We start from the raw sequence: 10,673 nt of genomic DNA, 5'->3' as shown, positions 1-10,673 counted from the left end.
ATTTATATTTGCATGTGTGTTAGCTAAAAAAAATAATAATCATTCTTTTCCCTTTCTCTCGCTACATTCATCAGACACCTTTTGGTTCTCTTCTTGAACTGGTTCATACTATGACTGGCTTTGACATGTGCGGGCAGTCTGTTCCATTCCTTTATTGCTGTACAATAAAAGGTGTTTGAAGCCTGGCCACTGACTGTGGGTACTACAAAGCTGTGCTCTCTCCCTCTAGTATTATGATTGCTTTGATTCCCAACCTTGATAAAACTAGCAGCAAGATATTCTGGACACTGTTTGTGAGCAATTTTATAAACATGATTTAACTTCAGTTGTTTTACTCTGTCTTCAACATTCAGCATATCCAACTGCTGTAATTCATCCTGGCCTACATGTTCTCTTGGTCCCAGGTCCAGGATGAATCTTACCATTTTGTTCTGGGTGATTTGCAGTCTATCTTTCATATTTTTTTGTCAAGAGAGAGTACCATGAAGAACAAGCGTAGACCATATGACATACCAGACATAGGGTCCTGCGAGCCTCAGTAGGTAGACACTGTGCTTGGCAATCGCTTTCCTTACTACACTGTTACCTATCAGTTATCCTGACATGCATGGATCGAAGGGGATTCCCAGATATTTTACTGAGGAAACTGAAGTGATAGGTCCCCCATTACACCGGACATTAAAATTATTTACCCTTCTCAGTTTATGCTTCGTGCCAAAGAGTATGGCTTCCGTTTTCCCGAGGTGTAACGATAGTTTGTTGTCTACTAACCATCTGCTGCAGGACTCCAGTGCCAGTGTTAATACATTAGCTACACATCTTTTGGATCTTTATCTGACGCTAACAGAGCACTGTCATCCGCATATCGTAGGAGTTTGCACTTGACACTGATGGACATGTCGTTTACATAACATAGAAATAATAAGGGACCCAGAATACTACCTTGGGGAGCTCCACATGCTATCGGCAGGGTTTCTGATTTTGTTTAGTTGATTTTGACAATTTGTTTCGTATTGCTAAGATAAGACTTTAACCAGTCTATGGAACCTATGCCGATACCTGGAGTATACCTGGAGAGAGTTACGGGGGTCAACGCCCCCGCAGACCGGTCTGTGACCAGGCCTCATGGTGTAACAACAACACGGCTGATCAGGTACTGACTTTAGGTGCCTGCCCAGCGCCTGCTTGAAGACAGCCAGGGGTATATTGGTAATCCCCCTTATGTATGCTGGAAGGCAGTTGAAAAGTCTTGAGCCCCTGATACTTATTGTGTTGTCTCTTATCGTGCTAGTGGCGCCCCTGCTTTTCACTGGGGGAGATGTTGCATCGTCTGCCAAGTCTTTTGCTTTCGTTGTGAGTGATTTTTGTGAGCAAGTTCGGTACTAGTCCCTCTAGAATTTTCCAGTTGTATATAATCATGTATCTCTCCCTCCTGCGTTCTAGGGAATACAGGTTGAGGAACTTCAAGCGTTCCCAATAACTGAGGTGTTTCATCGCAGTTATGTAAGCTGTGAAGGTTCTCTGTACATTTTCTAGGTCAGCAATTTCACCTGCCTTGAAAGGTGCTGTTAGTGTGCAGCAATATTCCAGCTTAGATAGAATAAGCGACCTGAAGAGTGTCAGTGTCATCTGCCAAGGAAGAGATTGAGCTGTGGCTTACATCCCTGTCTATGTCAGATACAAGGATGAGGAACAGGATGGAGCGAGTACTGTGCCTTGTGTGACTTAACTCATGTCTGCATAAATAACTCATTACGATTGTAACCAGATATAAACATTAAATAGTTCAGTACCGCTGTAACTTGTTCAGTTATCAAAACTTTGCGGCCCAGTTCCTGAACCCATAATCTACCACTGTAATATTTTTGACTATCGCCTACAGGATGGGTATAGTGTACATAATGTTGATATTAAACTAACTCCATCAGAGTGCAGCCACTGTACTTCCACCTTCCAGGGCTTAAGTCCAGTTAACTGGTTTCCCTGAATCCCTTCATAAATGTTACCTTGCTCACACTCCATCAGCACGTCAAGGCATAAAAACCACTTGCCTCCACTCACGTATGACACGCTGACACATTGTGGCTGGATGTCTAAGCCTCTCGCACACAAAACCTTTATCCTCCTCCCTCCACAGGACGATCCCTACTCCTCCTTCCCTCCACTACAGATTTATACTCCCTCCAGATCATCCTATTTTGTTATATTCTCTTTAAATGTATGAAGGACCTCAAGAACTTCATCCCCCGGGTTAATGTTAGTATTATTCAGCATCTGAGGAACTGCATGGTTATCATATTTGATTAAAGTAAAGGATAATATTATCTCTTTATTTTCCGCACCAAAAATGTTTCAGCTGCTTCAAGCAGAGTTTTTGCTACGACAAACAAAATGTTATATGGGAATACTAAGACAAAAGCGGCTGGGAATTTGCTGGGTTTATTGTGACATTATGTGTCTCACTTAAACACTCAAGGTATCTGGCATTTTTAAATGACATTAAATAATTTCTACTTATAAAAAATAGCCTTTCTAGTATTATCATCATCATCATTATCATGGTCGAGTGTTTGGTTAAATATGGAACCTGGAACCTGGAACCTGGATTTCTTTGTCTTCTCTTGGTTTATCTTCTTATACATCTTCGGTAATGGAAGATTTATTTTCTTTTCGGAATAAATATGGTTGGAGAAGTAAATTGGGAAGCAAGAGATAAGCCTTTGTAGGCTGTGAAAGTACCTAGGCTGATGAGAATTAAAGGGGTCGTTGGAGAAGCTGTATGGGTAGTTTTGGAAGATGTAAGGGTCGTTGTTAAAGCTGGAGCGGTTGTTGAAAATGGAGGAGTCACTGGAGAGGTTGAACTGGTCGTTGGTAAACTCAGTGGAGAGGCTCTTTGGGTCGTTTAAAAGGCTGGGTGGGTCGTTTGATGGACTTGAAAAGTTGTTAGAGAGGTTGAAGGCGTGATCAAAGGTAATGAAGCTTTAAATAAGTAAGCTTTAAATCCAAAATCCTTTCATGCTGTGAAATCCTTGTGATGGCCAGAGTAGCTGGGAAATTCTTTGAGAGATGAATTATTAATGGATCCATCCCGAGCCTAGACGATTGATGGATCTATCAGCGTCGGAGATATCTGCCTAATTGACGGTGTTCTTCTTGCGGTTAAAACAATGAAAACCACCTGAAGAATTGAAGCATTCAAGGTCTTTCTGAAAGTCGAAGTTTCTCGAAGAACTGACATCAAGGGAGCCGCTGTTGGAGGAGTCAATAAATTTGTTTTGTGAGCCCAGAGTGTTGGAGAGACCATGGACGTCTGTATAGCCAGAAGCTCCGTGAATGTTGGAGGAATCAGGGGCCGTGTAGAAGCTATGGTCACTGGAGTATTCACGAGTTAGGTAGTGTTTGAGGGCCACCAAGAAAGCTGTGGAAGAGCGTTGATGTAAAAGTCCCAAGTGTGACCATTGGCTAGGCTTAAGAACTCCCTTCCTCCGCGAGAACCTCTTCTGTGTCGACACCTAGGAGAACAACAGTTTTATTGATCAAGGACACTACCACCTTACTATTTTATCCATCAAGGAAGCTGAGCACCGACTGTTTAGGAAAAGCTCAAGTTACCAGGGAAAGATATAAACTTTTAATAGCCGTATAAACAAGCTATCTAAAATCTATTTTTTTTTGCGTAAGTGATCAGGAAAAACGGAACACTTACAGCTGTCAAACAGTTTTTTCATGAAGGAAAATGGGAAACATCCAGCCATCATGTTAACAGGGAAATTTTCTTTCAACATTCAAATTTATTTGAAATAAGAATGAGAGTCTTCCGTCTTGCTGCTTAAATTATTGGTAAAGAACATCTCTAATAATGGTGAGAGACGAGAAAATACATAGCCACACACTGTGGGTTACAGTTGATCCAACAAGCCAGCAAGCCAACAAGCAAGCAAGCCAACAAGCAAGCATGCAAGCAAACAAGAAAACCAGCAAGCCAACATCCAGCAAGCAAGCCAGCAAGCAAGCCAGCAAGCAAGCCAGCAAGCAAGCCAGCAAGCCAGCAAGCAAGCAAGCAAGCAAACCAGCCAGCAAGCAAGTCAGCAAGCCAGCAAGCAAGTCAGCAAGCCAGCAAACAAGCCAGCAAGCAAGCCAGCAAGCAAACCAGCAAGCCAGCAAGCCAGCAAGCAAGCCAGCAAGTCATCCAGCCAGCAACCAGCAAGCCATCAAGCCATCCAGCCAGCAAGCCATCCAGCCAGCAAGCCATCCAGCCAGCAAGCCAGCAAGCCAGCAATCAAGCCAGCAAGCCATCAAGCCAGCAAGCCAGCAAGCCAGCAAGCAAGCCAGCAAGCCAGCAAGCAAGCCAGCAAGCAAGCCAGCAAGCCAGCAAGCCAGCAAGCCAACAAGCAAGCCAGCAAGCCATCAAGCCAGCAAGCCAGCAAGCAAGCCAGCAAGCAAGCCAGCAAGCCAGCAAGCCAGCCAGCAAGCCAGCAAGCCAGCAAGCAAGCCAGCAAGCAAGCAAGCAAGCAAGCCAGCAAGCCAGCAAGCCAGCAAGCAAGCCAGAAAGCCATCCAGCCATCCAGCCAGCAAGCCATCCAGCCAGCAAGCCATCCAGCCAGCAAGCCAGCAAGCCAGCCAGCAAGCCAGCAAGCCAGCAAGCCAGCAAGCCAGCCAGCAAGCCAGCAAGCCAGCAAGCAAGCCAGCAAGCAAGGAAGCCAGCCAGCAAGCAAGGAAGCCAGCCAGCCAGCAAGCAAGCCAGCAAGCAAGCAAGCCAGCAAGCAAGCCAGCAAGCCAGCAAGCCAGCCAGCAAGCAAGCCAGCAAGCAAGCAAGCCAGCAAGCCAGCAAGCCAGCCAGCAAGCCAGCAAGCAAGCAAGCCAGCAAGCCAGCCAGCAAGCAAGCAAGCCAGCAAGCAAGCCAGCAAGCAAGCAAGCAAGCAAGCAAGCCAGCCAGCAAGCAAGCAAGCCAGCAAGCAAGCCAGCAAGCCATCCAGCCATCCAGCCAGCAAGCCATCCAGCCAGCAAGCCGTCCAGCCAGCAAGCCAGCCAGCAAGCCAGCAAACCAGCAAGCCAGCAAGCCAGCAAGCCAGCCAGCAAGCCAGCCAGCAAGCAAGCCAGCCAGCAAGCAAGCAAGCCAGCAAGCAAGCCAGCCAGCAAGCCAGCAAGCAAGCCAGCAAGCAAGCCAGCCAGCAAGCCAGCCAGCAAGCCAGCAAGCCAGCAAGCCAGCCAGCAAGCCAGCAAGCCAGCAAGCCAGCCAGCAAGCCAGCAAGCCAGCAAGCCAGCAAGCAAGCCAGCAAGCCAGCAAGCCAGCAAGCCAGCAAGCCAGCCAGCAAGCCAGCAAGCCAGCAAGCCAGCAAGCCTGGTTGGAAACTACTCATAACAAGACATTGTGTCGTTCTCGGCAGTTATTCAATCTGAGTGACTTCATCCAGTACTACCATGCACAGTACCTGCCATCACTACCATGCACAGTAGCTACCATCACTACCATGCACAGTAGCTACCATCACTACCATGCACAGTAGCTACCATCACTACCATGCACAGTACCTACCATCACTACCATGCACAGTAGCTACCATCACTACCATGCACAGTAGCTACCATCACTACCATGCACAGTAGCTACCATCACTACCATGCACAGTACCCGCCATCACTATCATGCACAGTAGCTACCATCACTACCATGCACAGTAGCTACCATCACTACCATACACAGTACCCGCCATCACTACCATACACAGTACCCGCCATCACTACCATACACAGTACCCGCCATCACTATCATGCACAGTAGCTACCATCACTACCATGCACAGCAGCTACCATCACTACCATACACAGTGCCCGCCATCACTACCATTCACAGTACCCGCCATCACTGCCATGCACAGTACCTGCCATCACTATCATGCACAGTACCTACCATTACTACGATGCACAGTACCTACCATTATTACGATGCACAGTACCTACCATCACTACGATGCACAGTACCTACCATCACTATCATGCACAGTAGCTACCATCACTACCATGTACAGTACCTACCATCACTACTATGCACAGTACCTACCATCACTAAAATATGCACTACTTATCATCACTACCATGCACAGTACCTACTATCACTACCATGCACAGTACCTACCATCACTACCATGAACAGTACCTATCACTACCATGCACAGTAGCTACCATCGCTGCCATGCACAGTACCTACCATCACTACCATGCAAAATACCTGCTATCACTACCATGCACAGTAAATGCCATCACTGCCATGCACAGTACCTATCATCACTACTATGCACGGTACCTATCAGTACTTCCATGGACAGTAACTACCATCACTACAATGCACAGTACCTAAAAGTACTTACATGAACAGTAATTACCATCACTACCATGCACAGTGCCTACCAGTACTTCCATGGACAGTAACTACCATCACTACAATGCACAGTACCTACAAGTACTTACATGGACAGTAACTATCATCACTACCATGCACTGTACCTACCAATACTACTAACCACAGTAACAACCAATACTACTAACCACAGTAACAACCAATACTGCTAACCACAGTAACAACCAGTACTACTAACCACAGCAACAACCAGTACTACTGACAACAGTAACAACCGATACTACAAACCACAGCAACAACCAGTACTACTAGCACTAACAACCAGTACTATTAACAACAGTAACAACTAGCACTACTAACCACAGTAACAACCAGTACTAGTAACAACAGTAACACTCAGTACTACTAACAACAGTAACTAGTACTACTAACAGCAGTAGCAGCCAGTATTACTAACCATAGTAATAACCAGTACCACTAACAACAGTAACAACCAGTACTAATAACCAGAGTAACAACCAGTACTAGTAACAACAGTAACAACCAGTACTACTAACAACAGTAACAACCAGTACTACTAACCATAGTAACAACCAGTACTACTAACCACAGTAACAACCAGTACTACTAACCACAGTAACAATCAGTACTAGTAACAACAGTAACAACCAGTACTACTAACCATAGTAACAACCAGTACTACTAACCACAGTACAACCAGTACTACTAACCACAGTAACAACCAGTACCAGTAACAACAGTAACAACCAGTACTACTAACAACAGTAACACCCAGTACTACTAACAACAGTAACAACCAGTACTACTAACCATATTAACAACCAGTACTACTAACCACAGTAACAACCAGTACTACTAACCACAGTAACACTCAGTACTACTAACAACAGTAACAACCAGTACTACTAACCACAGTAACACTCAGTACTACTAACAACAGTAACAACCAGTACTACTAACAACAGTAACAACTAGTACTACTAACCATAGTAACAACCAGTACTACTAACCACAGTAACAACCAGTACCAGTAACAACAGTAACAACCAGTACTACTAACAACAGTAACAACCAGTACTACTAACCATAGTAACAACCAGTAAAACTAACCACAGTAACAATCAGTACTACTAACCACAGTAACACTCAGTACTACTAACAACAGTAACAACCAGTACTACTAACCATAGTAACAACCAGTACTACTAACCATAGTAACAACCAGTACTACTAACCACAGTAACAACCAGTACTACTAACCACAGTAACAACCAGTACCAGTAACAACAGTAACAACCAGTACTACTAACCACAGTAACAACCAGTACTACTAACCACAGTAACAACCAGTACTACTAACCACAGTAACACCTAGTACTATTAACAACAGTAACAACCAGTACTACTAACCATAGTAACAACCAGTACTACTAACCACAGTAACAACCAGTACTACTAACCACAGTAACAACCAGTACTACTAACCAGAGTAACAACCAGTACTACTAACCAGAGTAACAACCAGTACTACTAACCACAGTAACAACCAATACTACTAACCATAGTAACAACCAGTACTACTAACCATAGTAACAACCAGTATTACTAACCACAGTAACAACCAGTACTACTAACCACAGTAACAACCAGTACTACTAACCACAGTAACAACCAGTACTACTAACCATTGTAACAACCAGTATTACTAACCACAGTAACAACCAGTATTAGTAACCACAGTAACAACCAGTACTACTAACCACAGTAACAACCAGTACTACTAACCACGGACAGTTGGTTGTCAGCCGGGGAGTTGTCATGTTGGTGTTCCAGAAATCGTCGTTGTAAGATGAGTAGCGCAGCGCGGATCCTGGAGATGAGAATGCAGCTCCATAGGCTACGACCACCGCAGGAAGCCTCCCGCAGGAGCCGCAGTTGCAAGACATCCCTCAGCGCAGGCGCCAGCAAGCTTTCACTCCTTGCCATCACTGTCAGCCGACACAGCAAGTTCTCCAGCATCCCCGTCAGCCTGCAGCAGCAGCAGCAGCAGTAACAGCAGCAGTAGCAGTAGCAGCAGCAGCAAGACAAGGCACAATATGTATATCTCACGCGCAGTTTTAAAACAGATATTATTCAGACCAAGAAAGAGGTCAATAACATTTCTCACAAAGGAAGTTAAATAAGATAGTTTGAAGATCAGTTGTAATGCTGCGTGATGGTGAGAAACCAGTGAATATCAGCCAATTATGAAAATAAAAGTCGGGGGTCAGGAGCTGCATCTCGACACTATCAAAGACAATTCAGTTAGTACACCAGAGGTCGGCAGACTTTTTTTTTGGGGGGGGGAGGGGGTTATTACCCCAAAACAAATTTGTGTCAAGCGAAATTTTCCACAATAGTTGAAAGTTGACAGAATCTGGAAAACATCAGGAACACTCAAAGTCAAAATAATTTACTGAATTCATTTAAGTGTAGAATACAATAATACAAGCTGAGAAGTTTGTATTATACACCATAAACCAACGTTAAATAAAACACAAAATAAACACAATAATAAAATAACAGATCAACACCATGAAATTAAAAACACTAACAGAAAAATTTAATAAAAATCTCATAAAGGAATTTCATTGCAAAAAAATTTTTGACTTCAGGTTTTGATACATCAAAATTAAAGCTTTTTGATAATAATTATATATTTATTGGTCTTCATTACCCCGAGATTTTCCTTTTTACCCCATTTGTGGTAATTTACCCCGACCTCAGGAGTGCTCAGGAGGTCGGGTCCCCGACCTCAGGAGTGCTCAGGAGGTCGGGTCCCCGACCTCAGGAGTGCTCAGGAGGTCGGGTCCCCGACCTCAGGAGTGCTCAGGAGGTCGGGTCCCGGACCTCAGGAGTGCTCAGGAGGTCGGGTCCCCGACCTTAGGAGTACTCAGGAGGTCGGGTCCCCGACCTTCTGAGTACACAGATAATCTGACCTACAATATACAGCCTCCATATTCCGGAGAGTGTATGTGTATGTGTGTGCGAGTGTGTGTATTCACCTATTTGTGGTTGCAGGGGTCGACTCACAGCTCCTGGTCCTGCCTCTTTGCCGGTAGCTATATTAGTGTGTGTACTCACGTAATTGCAGTCGAGTCAAAGCTCCTGGCCCCGCCTCTTCACTGGTCGCTACTAAGTCCACTCTCTCCCTGTCCCATAAGTTTTAGCATACCTCTTTAAGGTATGTATGGATCCTGCCTCCACTACGTCACTTTCCAGATTGGTCCACATCCTGACAATTCTATAACTGAAGAAGTACTTCCTAACATCCCTGTGATTCATCTGAGTTTTCAACTTCCAGTTGTGGCCCCTTATTATTGTGTCACATTCTGTCCCTATCCACCTTGACAATTCCTCTCCCTCCTGTCCTCCAGTGCTGTCAGACTGAGCTCCCTTAACCTCTCCTCGTAGGATAAACTCCTCAGCTCCAGGACTAGTCTTGTGGCAAACCTTTGCACTTTCTTTTATATCTTGCTTTGTTTGACCAGGTGTGGGTTCCGTGCTGGTGCTACGTACTCCAACATGGGCATGACGTATACGGTGTACAGTATCGTGAATGACTCTTTACTCAGAAGTCGTAACGCTATTCTCAGGTTTGCCAAGCGCCCGTATGCTGCAGCAATTATTTGGTTGATATGCCTCTCAGGAGATATGCTCGGTATGATACTCACCTCAAGATCCTTTTCCTTGGGTGAGTTTTGCAGCCTCTGCCCTCTTAGGCAGTACTCCATGTACTGTCTTTTTCGTCCTCCCCAAGCTTCGTAACTTTGCACTTGCTGGGGGTTAAACTCCAGGAGCCATTTGTTGGACCAGGCTTGCAGCCTGTCTAGTTTCCCTTGTAAGTTTAATTGTTCCTCGTCAACTTGTATTCTTCTCATTAGCTTCACGTCGTCTATGAAGAGGGACACTGAATCTATCCCTTCCGTCATTTCATTCACATATACAAGAAACAGCACCGGACCTATGACTGACACTATGGAACCCCTCTCGACACATGCACCTACTCTAACACCTTCCTGTCAGGTATTCCCTGATCCACTGCAGTACTTTCCTTCCTCTTTCTGCCTGCTCATCTAGCTTTTCGAGCAGTCTCTTGTGTGGCACTTTATCGAAAGCCTTCTTACAATCCAAGAAGATGCAGTCTACCCATCCTTCTCTTTCCTGTCTTACTTTTGTTACGTTGTCAAAGAGCTCAAATAGGACTGTGAAGCAGGATTTCCCTTCCCCGAAGCTGTACTGATTGCCATGTGTG

General features: G+C 44.9%; 1 protein-coding gene across 1 annotated transcript in view; it reads right to left on the bottom strand.

Moving 5' to 3' along the window:
• Positions 1–2,432: 2,432 nt before the first annotated feature.
• Positions 2,433–10,673, bottom strand: part of LOC128693889 (uncharacterized) — a 40,416-nt gene continuing 32,175 nt past the window's right edge. Inside the window, exons 6-7 of the mRNA XM_070079868.1 lie at positions 8,165–8,408; positions 2,433–3,512 (exon numbers count right to left, since the gene is read on the bottom strand). Of these exons, the coding sequence (XP_069935969.1) occupies positions 3,135–3,512; positions 8,165–8,408 (622 nt within the window). The 3' untranslated portion in view covers positions 2,433–3,134. The remainder of the gene's footprint in view (positions 3,513–8,164; positions 8,409–10,673) is intronic.

This window comes from Cherax quadricarinatus, unplaced genomic scaffold (genome assembly GCF_038502225.1).
Source record: "Cherax quadricarinatus isolate ZL_2023a unplaced genomic scaffold, ASM3850222v1 Contig31, whole genome shotgun sequence".
Lineage (NCBI taxonomy): Eukaryota > Metazoa > Arthropoda > Malacostraca > Decapoda > Parastacidae > Cherax > Cherax quadricarinatus.
This window is presented reverse-complemented; position numbering and strand designations above follow the sequence as displayed.